Source organism: Lutra lutra, chromosome 4 (assembly GCF_902655055.1).
Source record: "Lutra lutra chromosome 4, mLutLut1.2, whole genome shotgun sequence".
Classification (NCBI taxonomy): Eukaryota; Metazoa; Chordata; class Mammalia; order Carnivora; family Mustelidae; genus Lutra; species Lutra lutra.
This window is the reverse complement of record NC_062281.1, coordinates 34,708,702-34,729,211: the sequence shown is the minus strand read 5'-3', so window position 1 is coordinate 34,729,211 and position 20,510 is coordinate 34,708,702. Positions and strand designations below refer to the sequence as shown.

At 41.3% G+C, this 20,510-nt stretch overlaps 1 protein-coding gene across 21 annotated transcripts in view; it reads left to right on the top strand.

The window, feature by feature from the left end:
- Positions 1 to 6,269: 6,269 nt before the first annotated feature.
- The window catches only part of RIMS2 (regulating synaptic membrane exocytosis 2), a 587,006-nt gene continuing 572,765 nt past the window's right edge, over positions 6,270 to 20,510 (top strand). For 12 of the 21 annotated variants that reach the window (XM_047727177.1, XM_047727165.1, XM_047727200.1 and 9 more), the window contains exon 1: positions 6,273 to 7,408. In XM_047727177.1, coding sequence (XP_047583133.1) covers positions 7,233 to 7,408 — 176 coding nt within the window. In that variant the 5' untranslated portion in view covers positions 6,273 to 7,232. Of the gene's footprint in view, positions 7,409 to 20,510 lie in introns of all 21 variants that reach the window. The other 9 variants (XM_047727185.1, XM_047727167.1, XM_047727183.1 and 6 more) reach the window with 4 other exon arrangements.

Here is a 20,510-nt window from a genome sequence, read left to right as displayed (position 1 = left end):
TTTTTTTTTTTTTTTCCCTTTCTTTTTGCAAGACACCTTCACAGGTTGTGTTGTGTTCTGTGTTCTTCCATCAGGAAGCACAGAATGCCCGGCTGATTATCTTTTATGATGTTAGCAGCTGTTGCTATTCAATTGCTATTGAAGGCCTAGAACCATTTGTTCATTAGGGATTTTTATTTTATTTCTGATATCATAAAATTCACCTGTTTTTTGTTGTAACTAAGATGAAGGCATAATTACAGAAATAGTAACATCAGTCATGCCTCTATGTCCTAACCTCTAATATTGTCCTATTTCACTTTAAAGATGTGCTCCCTGTCTGCTAGGACGGAATAAAAATAGAAATAACTTTATAATGCTATAAATGAAGGAGGATTAGTATATGATTTTCCCAGATCCTTTAAATATAAATGATGCCATGGGTTTTATGACATAATAATTAAGAAATAACCTCCTACACGGCTAAATACACAAAAAGTAATTAATAAAGCTTATCTACATCAACATCCACTAAATTTTTCATTACTTCTTGACCTCAAATCCCAATAATTAAACTGTACTAATCTCAAGCTTCTTTTCTAGGAATAAACAATGTATTCTTTCTCTGATGCTGTGCTCTTTCGTTATCCCTAATATAATACCATTATTTAATTTAAAATGACAGTATGGTCCTATAACCACAGCTAAGTACTCTGTGTTGCTTTTCCAATAATGCTGATTAACTTCTGGTGAACCAATCATATTCTTCCACTCAGTTCCTGGTCAAGAAATAACATGTTGTCATTTGACAACTGGCAAGATTAACAGTCACCTGTGGCCACTGTACTGACTGACTCACCCAGGGATTTAAACCGTGACCTTGGCCTCATTATCATGCTGTTATAATCTACTGAGCAAAACGCCAGAAAAATGAATTCTGGAGACAGGAGGTAAAAATTCTGTGACTGCGTCTCCAAGTCCACTGCACATCTGTGTCCTTTCCGTAATTTGATTAGCAGCTGTTTTGGATATAGATGAGGAACTGAAGTCAGGATAGTCTCCTGAAAATTAAAGCTGATCATGTTAGTCCTGTGCATTAAAAAAACCCTCCACTGCCTGTCCAAGGACTATAGAACAAGTTCAGATTCTTCATCACAGCATATAAGGTTGTAGCATAATCTTCCTACAACCTATTTCTCCAGCTTTATCTCTTGCTACGGTTCTCTGCCTCTTTCCCTGGATACTCCAGTAACAGTGATTTTTCTCATAACTTTGTGACCACTCATGTAATTGTGCAGCATGTATTTACTGAGCCCCTTTAATATATAAGACAGTTTGGCAGGCCATGGGGAAATGGGAGCGAAAGGAATATTCCTTGCTCTTAAAGAATTCATGGTGTAGTTGAGGCTACAGAGAAGGGAGTAAATGCTTACAATGTCATGTGACAAGTGCTATTTGTGAGTAAGGTCTGTGCAGTGCTAAGAGAGGCAGGGCTAAAAAGTTGGAAAGAGGGGCACCTGGGTGGCTCATCTGGTTTTTTTTTTTTCCTTTCTTTTTGCAAGCGACTGCCTTCAGCTCAGGTCATGATCCTGGAGTCCCGGGATCAGGTCCCACATCGGGCTCCCAGCTCCACGGGGAGTCTGCTTCTCCCTCTGACCTTCTCCCCTCTCATGCTCTCTCTCACTCTCTCTCTCTCTCAAATAAATAAGTAAAATCTTTAAGAAAAAAATTTGGAAAGAGGAGAAAGGGAGGGATGAGTATACGAAGTCAAAGAAGATAACTGACGGAGAGGAAGGTTATGGGAGAGGACGTAGAAAGTCACAGAAATAAGAAACTACACATTCAGTAAAGTGCACGAAGTTTGTCATGGCTAAAGAGGGGAATATGTTGGTCGGTTGGATTGGAGAAAAGCCTAGAGGTAGGTAGAAGATGAACCATAAAGGAAACCTTGACAAAGTTTAGATCTTATTTCTCTGTAGCTGTGTTTCCCTCTTTTGAGAATGCTTTTTCCCCTTTCTCCTGCCCAACTTAAACCAATAATGATGACAAATTCTCTCCAGAAATTCATTCAACAGGTGTCTGTTGGAACACCTACAGGGTGCTGTGTACTGCCTAGGTGCTTGGGCTACATAAGAAAAAATCCTGCTCTGTACACATGCTTATGTTCCAGTAGAGGGAAGTTGATAACTATTGATACACATAATAAGTTGGAAGATTAGTGAAAGTGGAGTGAAAGTTGTCAGAGAACGGCCAGTGCTATGGAAAGAGGAAAAGTAGGAAGCAGCAATGGAGACGGGAGCAACCAGGGAGCAGTGGGGCAGGGTGGAATATTAAATAGGATGAATAAAGGAGCAAAAGTTTGAAGGAGCAGAGGAAGTCGGCAAGTGAATATTTCAGTGAAGAATGTTCTAGGCAGAGGGAACAGCTAGAGGAAAGCCTGAAAGAAAGTAATGGATGAGCTGAGAGGGATTATGTGGGACTTGTACGCCAATTAAAGAATTTAACTTTGGGGGGCACCTGGGTGGCTCAGTGAGTTAAAGCCTCTGCCTTCGGCTCAGATCATGATTCCCAGGGTCCTGGTATCGAGCCCCGCATCAGGCTCTGTGCTCCGCAGGAAGCCTGCTTTCCCCTCGCTCTCCGCCTGCCTCTCTGCCTACTTGTGATCTCTGTCTATCAAATAAATAAATAAAATCTTTAAAAAAAAATGTTAAAAAAAAAAAGAATTTAACTTTGGGTGCCTGGGTGGCTCAGTAGGTTAAGCCTCTGCCTTCTGCTCAGGTTATGATCTCAGGGTCCTGGGATCGAGTCCCACGTTAGGCTCTCTGCTCAGCAAGGAGCCTGTTTCTCCTCTCTCTCTGCCTGCCTCTCTGTCTACTTGTGATCTCCCTCTGTTTGTTAAATAAATAAATAAAATCTTCAAAAAAAAAAAAAAAGAATTTAACTTTGACTTACTGAAAATGGAGAGCCACCACAAGATTTTGACCTATGGAATGATACAATCTGATTAATGTTTTAGGAAGCTTGCTTTTCATGCTGTGTTGAGAAAAGACTGTAGAGCCACAAGGATACAAACAGGGAGATCTGTTGGGAGAAACTATAGATATGCCAACCATCTAAGTATATTCATGGACAGTAGGAAAGCTGCAGTGGTTTCAAAAATTTCAGGGAGCCAGATAATGTTAGCAGAGTACTGAGTCCTCAGTAAATTCTAGTGATGTGATTAGTTTATGATTTTAGGGGTGCCTGGGTGGCTCAGTGGGTTAAAGCCTCTGTGTTCAGCTCAGGTCATGATCTGGATCGAGCCTGCTTCCTCCTCTCTCTCTGCCTGCCTCTGCCTACTTGTGATCTCTCTCTCTGTCAAATAAATAAATAAAATGTAAAAAAAAAAATATTGGAAAAAAAAAAGGAAGCTAGTTTATGATTTTAGTTTAGATATGCCTCCTATGACTTATCTAGTAGATTACAGGTAGCTCTTACTCACATGTAAGTATTAGAGTTGACAGACTTACAGGCTTCACAAACATGTATTCCTATAGGAATTGAAGAAGGACTTAACATTTTGGACTTAGTGTGTAGCCTATCAAAAGGACCTTGAGAATTCAATGATGAAGATGGTCAATTACTTCTAAAGTTAAGAGGAACAATCAGTTTGAACTACCTCAAATTCATATATTTGAGGGCCCAAGGAAAACATATGCCATACAGGATATAGTAAGATATGGAAACATTTTAAGTAAATACTATACCAGAACAAACGAAGCGCCTCTAAGATCCAGACTATAGATCAAAAGATAGAAATCTTTTGAGGGAAAGAGGTATTTTGAAGGTTCTTCTAGTTCTGAGCATAGCAATCTTACACTAAATTGGGCCTATTACCTTAAAAAGTAGCCCATATAAAATTCTATGTGATATATATTTTATCTGTATGATATAGAGTCTGACACATTTTTGTTTTGAAAAGATGTATGAATCAAGGTAGAAGATGATTTTAAGATACTTCTGAGGATTCCCTTTAATAGGAAAATCATGTGTTGTAGTAAAGAAATGTAAAAATGAAACACAGTAAGATCACTCACTTCTGCTTCAATCCTGTAAGAAGTCAGCTGTCCCCATGATACCATCTCATGTGCATTGGATTTCACCTGTAGGCATGTCTCCGGGCAGGTGAGAGGCATTGAGGGTGCAGGGAAACACAGCCACCGGCACCCAGCATGCTGTTACCAGTAGAAAATAGTGCAGGGCCTAGGACAGGGATCTACTGTAAAGGAAAAACCGAAACTGTTTAATTTGGACAACCGCTTTTAAGTTCGCCTTTCTGTACTCAAAATAACTAAAATGACTAAAAGAAGTGTTCTTGTTTTCCACTCCCCAGTTCCTCCCATTTGCTGTTTTGCGATGCTCATGGTGTAATTCTGAACCTTTGCTGTACGTCCGTCACTGAGCAAGTGTTCAAAATATACCCATGACCAGGCCAGGGTCCTAACCCCAGAGATTGAGTCATTTGATCTAGGGTTGGACCCAGGTGGTATTTTTGAAGTGACCCAGATCATTGTAATGTGCAGCCAGGGTTGAAAACTACCATGGTTTCACACTGGAGTAAAAATATCTAGGTTCTAGTTGTCGTGCTGCCATTTACTAGGTGGCAGATTTTTAAGTCCTCAGTTTCCCATAGGATGACAGGGTTGGCTTAGAGACTTACACAAATTCTCTTTCAACTAAAACAAAATTTAATAAATTGGGATACATATGATCCCTTCTAGTTTGCTTAACTCTAAAAAGATGAAAACGGAATTATTTGGAGTATGCTAGTTTGGTTTGAAGCAGGTGAGTTTAAAAAAAAAGTACTTAAGTAAACTTTTCCTTCTTCCCTCCTCCCAATTACGAGGCATAGGAGAAAAGAAACACAGACATTTAAGCTTAGAAGTCACAAGAGACTTCTAGGGCTGCTAGGTCTGTCCCCAGCTCTCTTAAATTGGTAGTTAGTCATACAGTATCTGGGGAACAGAGGCAGGAGGGAGAGTGCTTACTACACACCAAGAAGGTAAATATAATACAACCCCCAAAGGCTTTACACTACTCATCCGACCATAATCTAGCCTGGTACTAAACACTGCAAGTGTGGAAGGTGAGGTCGGGGTGTGCACATATACATATCCACATGCACACACACACTCCCCGAATCTCTTGTGGAGAGCGCCCAGAAGAGGATGGTCACTAGTGTTGCGCCTCCAGTCAGGGCCACTCGGGCCTTCCCTCCACCCCTCCCAGCCCTCTCCCAGCCGTGCCCCCACCCGGAGGGTTGTCAAGACTTCGCCCAGGTCCTTCCAGAGAAGGGGGCGGCAGCCACTGCCATTCTCCCCCAGCTGGTTCTCTTATCTTTCACTGAATCCATCTCTGTGCCTCTAAAAACAGACGCAGACGCTAACCTGATCCCCTCGCTTCTCGGTCTTTTCTCTCTAGACTAGGCCCCCCAGGAAGGGCCAAATAGACCGAAGCCCTTGGCCCAAGCTCAATCACCCTCCCGATTATCCCAGCACCCTCGCAGCTTCCCGGGTCCTCTTTATCCTCACACCTCTCCCAGACAAACCCTAACTCCCCCAATCTCACCTCCGTGCCTCTCCACGCATCCTTGGCCGAAAGCCCTCATTTTTCCAGAACTTCCTCATCCTCTCCTCCCCAACCCCCACCTCCTGCACTGGGTTCCAGGTCCTCAACATCACCTGCACTCCCTACTCGCTCATAGCTCCCTCTCCCTCCCCTCAAGGAACCCAAGCGGGTCCCCTCAACCCCGGCACCGGAGGGGACCTTCCCAACCCTACACTCTCCCTCCTTCTAGGACCCCACTCACGATACCTCGGGAGCCCCTCCACGCACGCTTTCACCTCCAAGCCCGACACATAGGCATCTCCCCCTTCTTCCGCACAGTTCCCTCCTTTCCAAAACCATAGGTGCCCCCACTTCCCAGTCACACCCCATCTCCGGACCTGACACTGCTCCCCCGGCCCCACGTTTCCACTCCTTTACCTCCGACCTGACCCACAGTGCGCCCCCATCTACCAAGGCTCACTCCTCGCCCCGACTCTCGACTCCTTGGGGGCCACCGCACAGGCTCGAGTTCTCCACCCCTCCCTTGAAAACTCGCTCCCCCCTCCCCGCCCGCCCCCAGCCCACAGGTCGCGCTCGGGAGGGGTGCTTGCCGAGCTCTGGCCTGGGCGGCCGGGAGGTGACGCGGTCCCGGCGGGAGGAGCCCGGGAGGCGGAGGGGCGGAGGAGGCGCGGGCGGCGGCGGCAGCAGCAGCTGCGGCGTAGAGAGCCGGACCTCGGCGCCGACTCCAGGGACCCAAGGGGCGGCGGCGGCCGAGGGTCCCCCGGCAGGCGCGTGATGAGGAAGCACCAGCGCCGGTCCCCGCTGCGCGTCGGAGCTCGCTTGGATCCGGGCGTTGGCAGCCGATGGGCCCCGGCCCCGGGAATCTCCGCCGCTAGCCCCTGTCATCCCTTCCTCGCTTTCCCTTCCCGGTCTAGCCCGGAGCGGTCTCCCGCGGCCGTGCTCGGCCCCGCGGCCCTTTCCCCGGCGTTCCTGGAGGGGTCCTCCCTCCGCGGCGCCTGAAGCCCAGAGACGCGTCAGTCGGCGGGACAGCTGGGCTGCTTCTCTGGGAAATTAGCCCCTGTTTCCTCACCACCCTCTGCGCTCCCGCCCCGGCGCCCCTCCGGTTGGCAGGACTCGGTCTCCCCGCGCTCGGAGCGAGTTCTCGGGACTCCGAGGGGGGCTAGTTTGCAGCTCACACCTCTCCCCTCCGCGGCGGCGCGCGCCCCCGCCCCCGCCGGACACACTCGCGCCCGGACCGGCGCGCCGCCCTCCCGCCCGCTCCCTCCAGTCACCCCACCCTTAGTCGTCCCCGCCACCTTACTCCACCACCCTCCCCCGCCGCTCCGCGCACACCGCGTCCCAGCCCGGCCTCCCGCTCCTTTCTGCCAAACCGCTCACTTGCCAGCCCTTCGCCCCCGGGAAGAAGAAACATTTCCCGGAGCGCACTCCTCAGCCCTCACTCCCCCTGCGCTCGCCCTCCTCCCCCCCCCCGCCCCTTTCTTTCTTTCTTGCGGGAGGGGGGCTGTCGCCTCGGATTGAAGGCCATTGATTTGTATGTATTTGTCCCGGCGCCGGAGGCTGCCCCAGCCGCCCGCGCGGGTGCCGCCGCCGCCGCCGCCAGTGGAGTTGCCTCCCTGCTTCCCTAGGGTGGTTAAGCTCCACCAAACATGTCGGCTCCGGTCGGGCCGCGGGGCCGCCCGGCTCCCACCCCGGCGGCCTCTCAGCCGCCCCTGCAGCCCGAGATGCCCGACCTCAGCCACCTCACGGAGGAGGAGAGGAAAATCATCTTGGCCGTCATGGATCGGCAGAAGAAAGAAGAGGAGAAGGAGCAGTCGGTGCTCAAGTAAGGACCCGGCTCCATCTTCCCGCCTCCCTCCTTACCCTCCGCCCCCACGGCCGCTGCCCTGCGGCTGCCTGCGCGCCCGGGATCGCCGCCCTCCCTCCAGCCGGCGGCGCCTGGGCCACGAGGGCTGCGGCCGGCGCGGGCAGCCGGGGCTGCTTTCTGGGTGTCAGAGCGCGGGGGTGTGTGCCGGAGAGAGAGGGCGCCGAGGCCGGCTGAGATGAGGGTGGAGAGCCCTTGGACGTTGTGATTTTCCCGGGCGTCCTTCCGGCTTCCCCCGCGGGCCAGTTTGGCTCCAGGGACCCCACGGGGCTGAAGCTGAACCCAGGCTCCGCGCGTCCCCTCTCCTTTCCAGCCGCCCCCGCGCGGAGGCAGTGACTGGGGCAATGAATCCAATATGGCCGTGCACAGGTGCTCCCTGGCCGGGACCCGGGCGAAGGCGCGCCGCTGGGGATGCAGGCGCAGCCGGGGCGCCTCGTCCCGCGTTTCCGCAGGGCGGCTCTGCCTCCGACGCGGAGACGAGCAGAGCTGCCCACGGTCGCTGCGGGCAGAAGGGCGGCGGTGCAGGCGAGGGGCCTAAGCTCTGGCACGTCTCGGGTGGGTGTGCGGCCGCCGCCATCTTCCAGCCCCTCCCCCTCGGCGGGTTCTAACACCCTGCACTCTGCTGCTCTTCCTGTTTGCAACTAGTAAATCTGTTTAATCCCGAAGAGACTCTGGAGAGGCTCCCGTTCCTACCACCCCAGCAGTTTGGGATGCTTCCTACCTTGTGAAGTTTTACTACTAGTGTTCATAGTGTAGGCATCCGGGATTTTGGCGAGGGTGGGATAGTAAAAGCAGCACCCAGGCATCGGTTTAGCGCTGTGGAACTTCAGCACCAGGGAACTGTCCAGACGCTTATACAGCTTTGAGACTCCTTTTCTTGTCAGTCTAGCAAAGAGATTTGTTTCTACAGGTTTGCTTTTAAACGTTTTATGGGTATTTGGTTTCTCAGTTATTGTATGAAAGAGATTGTGCAGGAGATGCGTAACCTTTTTATGTTTTTCCAACTCAACTTTTTTTTTCTTTTTAGTGAAATGAATTATTTATTCACTAAGAGATTAACTTGTACAGTTTATGTGCTAAAGGTGGGATGCTTTTTCTGTGTGTTATCAAATACACTTTTCCCATATTCTCCACAGAAACACGCAGTTGAAAGAGTAGAGTTCCTCTCTGAAGGAACTAATACACTGACCTCTAATCATGTAAACTTTAAAAACAGGTTGTTGAATTCAGTATTCTTTAATACTTACAAAGAAACAAGTTTCTGTCTACATATATATATTTTTATTTTTTAATGAAAAATAATATAAATTGTGGTAACGAATGTATTAAATATCTGAGAAAAATAAAATTTCTCGAAAAATATTGAAGCACCAAGATAGCAAATGTTCCTGACATATGAACTGGAATAAAGAAGAATTACTTCTTCAAAGCTAATTTCTGGGTTTGGAGACTTGTTTGGGAATATGATTTATTAGTAGGCTTGGGAAATGAAAAACAGTTAAGAGATTTAAGTAGTTTATTTTAACTAATGGAGGAATAAAGCATTATTTTTAAAAGCTTTTTGAGCATTCTACTCACTTTGCTTTAAATATATGTACTGACAACAGCAAGCTTTTGATAACTTAGAGTTTGATATTTAGATATATGAATTTATATTTTTACTATAATTGCAATAAAATTAGTGGTTCCAAAATGATGTCAAATAAAACATAGGTTTTATTTCTTTGACCCATATATTTAAATGTACAATGTGTTTTTGTTTCTTTGTAGTATGCTATATCATAGTATTTACTGGCTACTTCACTATTGTTCTGATATATAGAAATGTAAATGAACTTTTGAATACTAAATTAAGAATTACTCAGAGTGACCAGTATGTTACATTAGGAAAATGTTGTGAAAGGGTTTTTCAAGTAGGTACATTACATTACATAGATTACTTTTCTATGTAAACCTGCATACTATGCAAATACATATAATATTCATCCATTCATAATTGCACAGTTTAGGTAGAAACATTCTCTAAACACACACTCATACAGTCTATGAAATTACATTTCTGAAAAATCTGTTCATATTTATTTTAAATATCTATTTGCATTTCTACCTAACAGTCTTAGAAGGAGTCATACCTCAAAATGGCCTACCTGGTTTCAGAATTATTTTTATATTCATTTTAACAAGAAGTTTTTTGGAGATTAAAGCATAAAGCATTTAATTTTAGATGTTGTTTAAAAATGTTTTTGGCTTTTGTAATAAAGTAGGACTAGGCAAGGAAAATGAGGAAAAGAAGACTTTATGATAGGATTATAATAAAGATTGTTTTGAAGAATTTTATGATATTAAATAATATTCTCAGTATTGGATATTAAGTTATAAATACTATATGTAAGAAAAATTAACACTAGTATTTATCAATAATTACTATTTTTCCTTAAGTTTTAGGGGCCATTCATCTGTCCAAGACAACATTATCCTTTGTTTTTCTTTAGTGATGTCTATTTAATTGCATGTTAACATCTATTCTGAGAGAAGGTCATGGGCAGAGAGAAACTGAAACTCCAGTTCATGTCTGCTACTTGTAACAACTATGTTAAAAGATAAGTTTGATGTGTGAAAATTTGAAACCATTGGATGAAGATATTTTCATACTAAGTATTCATATAGAGTGGGGCATACATTCTAAAGTATACATCACGAGATGATACGTTGGAGTAGAGGGAGAGAGTATTAAAACATATTTCTATTTGAGATTTGAAAAAGAAAATAAGTTTTATTTGAAAAATAGATTTGAAAAAGAAAATAAGTTTTACTGATATTTAACATATAGATTGACAATGTTAAGATGCATATAATTTATGAATAAATATATGTATATTAAGAAGCTCATGCCTGAGATATTTTTAATGAGAGAGGTGAGCAATCAAAGGAGAGTGAGACCACTATTGAGACCATTACTATAGTAATCTTTCTCTTTGGGAAGAGATTAAGTAAGAACCAGTTATACTTAATTATTAGCAATTTCTTCAAAGCCTTATTGAACATCCACATACTCAAGAAATCTTCTGTCACCATCAAGTAATTTCATTTTACATGGGATTGAGATACTAAAATTTTGGAAGCATTTTTATATCTCAGTGGATCCCTCAATAGATCAGTAATTTCTTTTTTTTATCTTTACATGAAAATCCTTTTATAGTTTTAGTTTTGATAACTCAATCTACTGGTAAAATCTATAGTGTTCTTTTACTTATTAATATTTTTAAGCCTTGTCTTTCAAAGAATAAAAAAGTACTCTTCTTTGGAGTCTGTTTTGCAGCATCTTTAACACCTGCACATATTAGGTACCTAATAGGTAATGTTGATATGACTTGTGTAATGTTAATGAGGCAGATTATTAATTTTATTGGGAAAATGAAGAATAATTTCTTTGAAAGAAAAGCATAATTTATTAAGTTTATATTTTTCAGTGAGGTTTTTTTTTTTTTTTTTTTTGGAATGTGGTATTGTGAAAAAAATGTATGAGAAAAACAAAACCACCGAAATCAATAGAAAAGCATTCATTCAGTAAGTGTTTATTGAGTTTCTACTATGTGCATATCCTAGTCTTTCAGATGAGGGTTTTTTTAAATAACAAATTAGAAATTATGTTTCTTGATGTGTAAATTATTTTTTATCATTAGTTTGGCTTTTCTGTTAATGTCAAAGGGATAATTTATTCCCCAAATAAAGGAAGTCAAGAGTAGAAGTTTCATGATAGATCAGAGTGACAATTTAGCTTACATTTAAAACACAGATGAGCAGTTCTAGATTTTTTAAAATAATTTAATTTTAAGAACATTTTTCAAAGTCAATTTATAAGCTTCTTTATTTAATGGATAATATTTACCTATAGTACAAAATTTCTTAACTGTGCTTTTCCCTAAGCCAGAGGCAATGACTCTTGTCAGTTTATTGTATACCATTCTAGAAATATTCTATATGTAGGAGTAGATATGTGTGTACATCACACATATGTCTGTATGTGCACACAGGTATATGGATGTTTATGTGTACATATAAAAAACACATGTGTACTGCAGTTTACTTTTTAGGATATCAGTTCTACACCTTTTAATATATAGTTTTCTCATTCATTTTAATGCTGCATAATGTCTCGTTTTGTAAATACTCTTTAATTTCTTTAACTAGAGCCATATTTTTGGATATTTAGGGTGATCCTAATTATTTTGCCATTAGAAACAGCACTGTGATAAATATCTTTGTACATATATCATTTCCTATGTATGTGAATATATCTTTGGAGTAAATTCCTAGAAATGCATTGTTGGGTCAAAAGGTCAGTGTATTTAAATTTTAATAAATATTGCCAAATTTACTTTCACAGAGTAAGTATGTACAAGTGACATAAACTAGGGAGACTCTTACATCCTTTCCAATTCAGTGTGATAATCTTTGCCAAAATATAGTTTGGTGAGAAATATGCCGTTGTAGATTTAATTGAAATTTTCCTATTATCAGTGAGGCTGAGAGCCTTTTACATTTGTTTAAAGTCTTGTTTTTTCTGTTGGTCATTTTTAGTGATTTGTAGAAGCTCTTTTTATTGTCATTTGTTTTATGACTTTTTATATTGGTAAGGATTTTTAAAAAATGTGTTTGAATTTATTACTTTTTGTTTTATGGCTTTGGGGTTTGTGATGTAGTTAGAATGATCTTCTCCTCATTCTAATATTTAAAAACCTACCATATTGTCTTCTCACGGCTAAATGAATTTTTTTTGCTGTTAAATGAATTTTTAAGAACAAAGCATGTCAAATAATAGATGCAATTTGATTATGAAGACTTTTAAATAAAAATCATTATTGTACACCTAAATAGCCATGGCCATTGTCAAAAATTGAAAACCAATAGTTCCGAAGAATTTAAAATGCATTTTAAAACATTGATTGGCATTTTATGAGACAGAACATAATAATATAAAGTACATCTTTATATATCTTCTATATTTTAAAGTAACTAGGACAATTAAATAGTATCTTCTTGTTAACAATATATATCGATAAAGAACCGATCACACTGTGTGACAGAGAGGCAATGGAGGCAAGAGTGAGGGACCAGATGGATTTTGACTCGAAACCTTATTTTACCAATTAATAACAGTAAGGTCTTACTTATGTTGTTAAGCACTCTGAGCCCGTGTTTCTTCCTCTCTATTCTCTGAATAATAATGCCTACCTTGAAGGATTGCTGTGATCAATACAGAGTAAATGTCCAGGCATAAGTAGGTATGCAACAAATAGTTATTATTAACTGATTCTAGACATCAGTTTCTAGACCTTAATATTATTATAGCATTCCTGTGTGAAATCTTAGCTTTTCTTTTCTTTCTTTTCTTTTTTTTTTTAAACTGAGACATTCTCTTCCTTGTCTACTGGGACGTTAAAAGGATACCTGAAGATTCTAAAGTGACTTCATTATTTATCTAGAAGGTCAGGGGTGGAGAGGGGAGGTGATGGATTGGAAACAGTTTCCTCAGCAAAAACCATTCTTAGAGAGTCTAAAAAAAAAAAAAAGGAGTAGTAGTGAAAATAATACAGCAAATTATTGGTTTTCAGGAAGATACTGATTGTCTTGGGCGAATGTGAGGGAACTAATTTGTGCAGATTACTCTGTGATTGTTCCTAGATTTGTCTGGGATCAATTTTTTTACTCTACTAATATGTATTTATTTATTTGTCTTATTCATATTATATCTGAGATTCAGAGACTCTCATCATGTTAATGGATTCTGAAGAATTATTACTGTTCAGAGTGCTCCCCTCCTTTGCGTTGCTTCTCAGATGCACGCAATCTTTGTATGACTGCCTCATTCTCATCTTTCTGACCTTAGCTTCTTTTTTTCCTTTTTTTAAAGATTTTATTTATTTGACATAGAGACAGCGAGAGAGGGAACGCAAGCAGAGGGAATGGGAGAGGGAGAAGCAGGCTTCCTGCCAAGCAGGGAGCCCGATGCAGGGCTGGATCCCAGGACCCTGGGATCATGACCTGAGCTGAAGGCAGATGCTCAGCGGCTTAGCCACCCGGGTGCCCCTGACCGTGACTTCAAGTTTGTGTCCGTAGAGAACTCCTTCTTGCCCACATATTCATAAGTATCTTCTCTCTTCTTTTCCACAACATCTTTAACATTTCTCCAGTTATGCTTATTAAAATTTACAATTTCCTTATTTGCTTATGGTCTGTCTACTCTGCTAGATTATAAACTTCAGGGGAGCAACCCTTCTGTCCTTCTGTCCTGCCATTTCAGCCTCGTCTTCTAACCCAACACAATGCTTTATGCATAGTAGTACTCAAAAGTATTAGTTGGGTGAATGAATGAAACATGGGGAATGAGATACTGTGTTCATTTAGGTATGCTTGCTTTCAAGGTGAAATTCAATAATCTAAAAGAAAAAGATTTGCTCAGGTAGTGGTGCCCTTATTTTTGAAATCAACTATAATTTGAAACATATGTCCAATGTTGCTTATATTGCTAGAAGCAAACTTAAAGTATTCGTGTATGATTGCAACTCATCTTTCTTTTAGACTAAGCACATGTCTGTTTTAACTAGAAACCAGAAGAAATTGTGATATGTCATTTTGAAATTTTAATTATTTTTTTATATAAGGGATATTTGGCTTTAAGAATTATTACATTACTTTCAAAGTGTTTGACAATTTCTAATGTGCTTAATAGAGCTGAATGGTAAGTGATGTACAAAATATTTTGGATAGAAACAATTCTCCCCAGAGACAGACAGTTGGAGGCCAACCATAATCATATGAACACATTGAAATGTAAAGTTTCATGAAAAAACACAGTAAGGGTGTTTTTCGTATGTCATGACCATAGTAAAAAATATGTCAGACTACTCAAGTGAGAATATTGTCTCTTTGGTATTGTTTGAGTGTGTCAGACATTTTATCCTTTTAAATTCTTTAGAAATTTTACTCCTACTGGACATTAAAGATTCTAGAAAATAGAGATACTGTTGTATTCACTAGTCATCTGATGAAATACAGGTATCTATCTCTGGGTGTTAAAACACTTTGTACCATTATCAGCAAACCCTTTAGGGACTCACTATAAGGAACATGATAAACCACAATTACAATATTGCATGATGAGTGCTAGGAGACCACCGTGCACAATGAATCATGGATATATTTATAGAAGATGAGCACTTGATCTGGTTTTGGAGGGAATGACATCTAGGCTGAGGCTCAAAGGATGAGTAGATGTTAGTTGGGCAGAGAAAGATATTCTAAGCAAAAATGCTAAAACTCCCAAGTTTTCCTACCCCAGCATTTAGCTTTGTAATAGAGAGGCAGGATATGGTCAAGAAACTGACTCGAAGTGGTTTAGAAGGTCTGGAGCATAGGGTTTATTAGAGGTGAGTCAGTAGAGGAGACTTGAGAGATGGCAAGGGTGAGAGCTTCAAATACATTATATATATTTTTTGGTTCAGATTTAATCCTGAAGGCAGTAGGGAGTCATGGAGGGATTTTAAGCAACAACACGGTATAATTAGACTTTTGTTGGAAAAAAAACACCATTCTTACAGTCTGAGGGATTGATGAGAATGTGTAATGCTAGAGACAAGAGCAGTAGTTAGGAGACTCTTCTAGTAATCCAGATTATACGTGAGGGAGATATGAAAGAAGGCAGTCCTGGTGGAGGTGAAGAGGCAGGAGACCTTTGGAAATATTTGGGAGCCAAATTACTGGAATTTGCCAACCATGTGTAAAGGGTCAAGTAAGCTCTTAGGATGCCTGGTGTGCTCAACTGACTGCTATACGTAATATGTATCTTTGTTCATCTGATGGCCAACTCTCTGCACGGGTCTAGTCTCAGAATCAGAGTTCTCTTGAGAGAGCCCTTGGGGGAGGCTTCTTTTATTGTTTTACTTACTCTAAACAGTTTATAATGTGGATGTTATAGAAGTGACTACAACTCGTGATACAGTGGGGTAGGATGGAAATAATAGAGTAGTAATAGGAAGGGCAAAAGGGGGAAAGAAGAGAAGGCAAAGAAAAAGGGGAGAAGAAGAAGATCAGGACTATTTAAATCCATTCATAATTGTGAGGAAGCCTACTTAATATTTTAGCTTCGAAAACTTTTTTGTTTTTGTACTGAATATATTACTGTTGTATAGTTTTTTTAGAACTGCAGATCTGTTTTCCTTTTATTGAACATTCCTTGCTCCCAGTGACAACTTCATCTCATCAAATTTCACTTTGGGTGGTTTTTTTTTTTTTTTTTAAGATTTCATTTATTTTTTTGACACACAGAGAGAAATCATAAGTAGGCAGAGAGGCCGGCGGAGAGAGAGAGGGAAGCAGGCTCCCTGCTGAACAGAGAGCCCAATGTGGGGCTTGATCCCAGGACCCTAAGATCATGACCTGAGCTGAAGGCAGAGGCTTAACCCACTGAGCCACCAAGGTGCCCCTCTTTGGGTGTTTTTAACTATTACACAATTTTTGTTTTATACAGTAGATTTAACTAGGACAAATTTTTTTTTAAGATTTTTAAAAACTTTATTTGACAGAGAGAGAGAGAGAGAGAGAGAGAGAATGCTTACAAGCAGGGGGAGCAGCAGAGGGAGAGGGAGAAGCAGACTCCCCGCTGAGCAAGGAGCCCTATGTGAGAGAGAGGGAGAGAGAGAGAATGCTCACAAGCAGGGGGAGCAGCAGAGGGAGAGGGAGAAGCAGACTCCCCGCTGAGCAAGGAGCCCTATGTGGGTCTAAATTCCAGGACCCTGGGATCATGACCTGAGCTGAGGGCTAATGCTTAACCGACTAAGCCACCCAGGCACCCTACAAATTTCCTTTTTTGTATATAGTCCTACATGACCTCCTAGGGAATTTTGGAAATGTAAGTGTAGTTCAGGAAAGTGTAGGAAAGATATTAGCTGTGGAAATGATATTGTGGTTGGTGAAGATTCTGTTCCTTTTTATATTAGTGAATTACTGCAGATTTCAGACAATGTTGTGTTATGAAAGAGAGATAAGTTTTGTTGGATTTTGTGATGGGCGGTTTCAGAAATAGTATTAGAAATAGGATTATAGAAAGGGAAAAGTTAGGAACACATCTGGACCCAGGACTGACACAATAATATTTCACCTGCCTCTTTCTAGAACTGTTGTTACCCACCCAAACCGTAGGCAACTAGATAGTATAAATTAGCCTAAGAATGGACAACTTTTCTACAGTTTATGTATTATGAACATGTATTGTATCTATGTTATATATACACATGTTAAAAAGCTGTAATTTGTGTTTTCTATATCATATGGTGCTGGCATTTAGAGTTAAGAACTTTTATACAGTTTATAGATTATAAATATTTAACATTCTTATGTAACACAGAATTTGGTAGGTTCTGCTAAACAGAGATGCTGGTTAAAAGCTCCTTTAGACACAGGAAGAAGATGGAACTCTCTATGCACTTAGGCAGTTTTTTTTTTCCCCCTATGTTTATGTTCAGCTGTTAGGGAAAAATAACTTAGCAGTTTCATGCATCCTACAACTCGGATTCTGGGATGCTAAAACTGGGAAAAAAGGTTTATACTAAACAGTATAGCTAGATAACAGAATAACCATAATGGTAGTTTTGGTAAAGGGTTTGCTTCTCAGGCACATATATGAACAATCTGTTTCATCATACATCACATCACACAGAATCCCTTTTGAATTAAAGCTGAAAGAATTAATGCTTTTATTCACACACAAATTTTTTTTTCCTGTAAAAAAAATGAATTTTGTAGTGGAGATAGCTAGGCTTTCATCAAAGATTTACATTCCTCTTTCACAGAGTTGTTGCTGCCCAGGCCTGGACTACCTTTTCCAGCTTTCCTTGTTTCTACATGGGTTCATGTGATTAAGTTCTGGCTAATGATTTAACCTTGCCTACCCTGGCACTCCCTCTTGTGCCCCCCCCCCCCAGACTTTATATGAATAAGAGATACATTTCTGTGTTAAGTCACTGATTTTTAGGAGTGTATCTATTACTGTGGCTATCTTAAGTAATGTCAATTTCCTTATTATCTGTTATTTATTTAATTCTGGGAAAGTTTTACATCAGAAAGGATGAGTACTGACGTGGATGGAACTGGAGGGTATTATGCTAAGTGAAATAAGTCAATCAGAGAAAGACAATTATATAGTTTCACTCATATGTGGAACATAAGAAACAGGGCAGAGGACTGTAGGGGAGGGGAGGGAAAACAGAATGGGAAGTCATCAGAGAGGGAGAAAAACCATGAGAGATTCTTTTTTTTTTTTTTTTAAAGAGTTTATTTATTTATTTGTCAGAGAGAGAGCCGAGTGAGACTGAGCACAGGCAGACAGAGTGGCAGCTGAGGCAGAAGGAGAATCAGGCTCCCTGCCGAGCAAGGAGCCCAATGTGGGACTTGATCCCAGAACGCTGGGATCATGACCTGAGCCGAAGGCAGCCGCTTAACCAACTGAGCCACCCAGGCGTCCCACCATGAGAGACTCTTAACTCTAGTAAACAAACTGAGGGTTGCTGAGGGGAGCTGGGTGGGGGGATCGGGTAACTGGGTGATGGGCATTAAGGAGGGCACATGATATGATGAGCACTGGGTGTTACATGAAACTGATAAATTATTGAACACTACACCTGAAACTAATGATGTACTGTAAGTTGGCTAATTGAATTAAAAACAACAACAACAACAACAAAAAACTTTGGGAAAGTTTTAAAGTTCCCACCTGCATAGTCAACTCCAGAAGTATTTCCATGGTACTGAACTTTATTACCACAGGTTGATTTGTCTTTAATGATTAGTCTAAGTTAGCTTAAGTCTTAACTTAGCCATAGGATTCTTGAATACAGAATTTACCAGGAAGGGAATGTTCTGTCTGCTTGGTGACAACTGGGCTGTACCCCAACTGGGGATTTGTTCCTGAGTTTGCAAGAAGGTACATCTACTGAATCATAAAAGAGACACTTGCTCTGGAAGCAGAGGTAGATACAGACTTCATGATGAGACAGAAAAATTTGCAATCCTAGGATCCATTTTTGAATAAATTGAAGTCTTGTGTTAGAAGTTTTGCAGGTTGAAGCCTAATGGTTAAGTTCCATTTCCAAACTAAAGGTTAGGAAACTTTATAGAAATTGGAAGTGAATTTTGTAAGACCAGAAAGAGATACAGTTGAATGACGTTGAACTTTTATTACTGCATGTTACATATTTTTCCCTTTAACCCTCTAGATCTACTCCTGCTCTACTACTTTTCCCTTACTTTGCTGTGTATACAGTGGGAGGCTGACCTCTATGGATTGCACCAATGGGTTCTCTTGTCCCTGACTTTCAGTTGGCTTCTCTGTCGTGAGATATTTGTGGTTTGGAGGGAAGGAGGACAGTGAGGTTATATTTTTTCCCAGTCTTCCTTCAGAGTAGGCCTTTGCAGTTGGTTGTCTGTCTACTGAAAACAACAGTTCCATCTGCTGGCCCTCTTGGTATAGCTACTTTCTTCTGGTTCTAGCCCACATATCCTGCTTGTTGGTTTCCTTAAGCCACACCCACACCTTTGTAAAATAGTCTCTTTATTAAACACTAGTTACTCAGTTTGGATATGCCATCTGTTTGCTGTGGTTCAGTAAAAGCTTATTGGGATTGTGAATGTGAACGGACCATGACTTGAGGTATTCACAATCTACTTTCTTCAATATATCCACAGTAGGGACGCCTGGGTGGCTCAGTTGGTTAAGCAGCTGCCTTCGGCTCAGGTCACGATCCCAGCGTCCTGGGATCGAGTCCCACATCGGGCTCCTTGCTTGGCGGGGAGCCTGCTTCTTCCTCTGCCTCTGCCTGCCATTCTGTCTGCCTGTGCTCGCTCTCTCTCCCTCTCTCTCTGACAAATAAATAAAATCTTTAAAAAAAAAATATATATCCACAGTAATCTTTTAATGAATCCCTCTGTATGTCATGTTCTTTAATTCTTTTTTTTCTTTAATTCTTTGATTATGCACGTGCCCTTACTCTGTACCTGGTGAGCAGTTTTGTGTCCGCCTCCATTGCCATGAAGAGATACTGTTCTTTGATACATGTGTTAGCTGTCTCTTCTTTCAATTGTTACAGCATTTTTGTATATAACCTTTTAAAATAATGTTTCTGATATGCAACGGTAGTTACCAATGTCTATTTTCTTGTTAGTATCACTGGTTTCTTTGAAGTCATGGGCCAAGTCTAATCATCTTTTTATGCCCAGGGCAGTACCAGGCATATAGTTGTCAGCCAATAAGCATTTGTTAATAAAGCTTGGTGCGTGGGTGGGGATCATTCTAATTTTGTTCTTCTCCCTCAGCTCTCAAATATAATCAGTTACCAAATCCTGTCATTATTATCTCCCAAAGATCTTTGAGATCTGTCTCCTCTCCATCTTTATTGCTTCACTATTTCATGCCTTTATTATATTTTCCTTTATTATTTGTTTCCAAATAGGCATCTCCTCTTTCAGGCTCACCAATTCTAACTCAACTTGCATAATAGTACAACACTCTAATACACAAATCTATTTTAAAGTCCTCACTATGCATCATTGCCTCCCACTGCATTTACTGTAGAGCCTAGATGTCTAGGTGTGTCACAGAGGTTCTTTTGTGATGTTTTGTCAGTCTTTATATCCTGGTTGTCTTTCATGGGAAGCACTCCACCTGTTTTGGTTGTACTGAGTTAAAGTTAGTTCCTATTTTTAATCTTTCATCTATAGGTTAGCATATACTGATCTCTTTGCCTAGAAAGCCCAACCCAGGTTTCTCTGGCTAAGTCCTAATAGTTCTTCTTCTTCTTTTTTTTTTTTTTTTTAAGATTTTATTTTTAAGTAATCTCTATACCCAATGTGGGGCTTGAACTCACAACCCTGAGATCAAGAGTCACATGTTCTACCGACTGAATCAGCCAGGGGCCCCTAAGTCCTCCTACTTCTTAACTCAGATTCATCTCAGGTTTTCAGCCAGCTGAAAACTGGGTTAGATGACTCTTGGTGTTCTCATAACCCT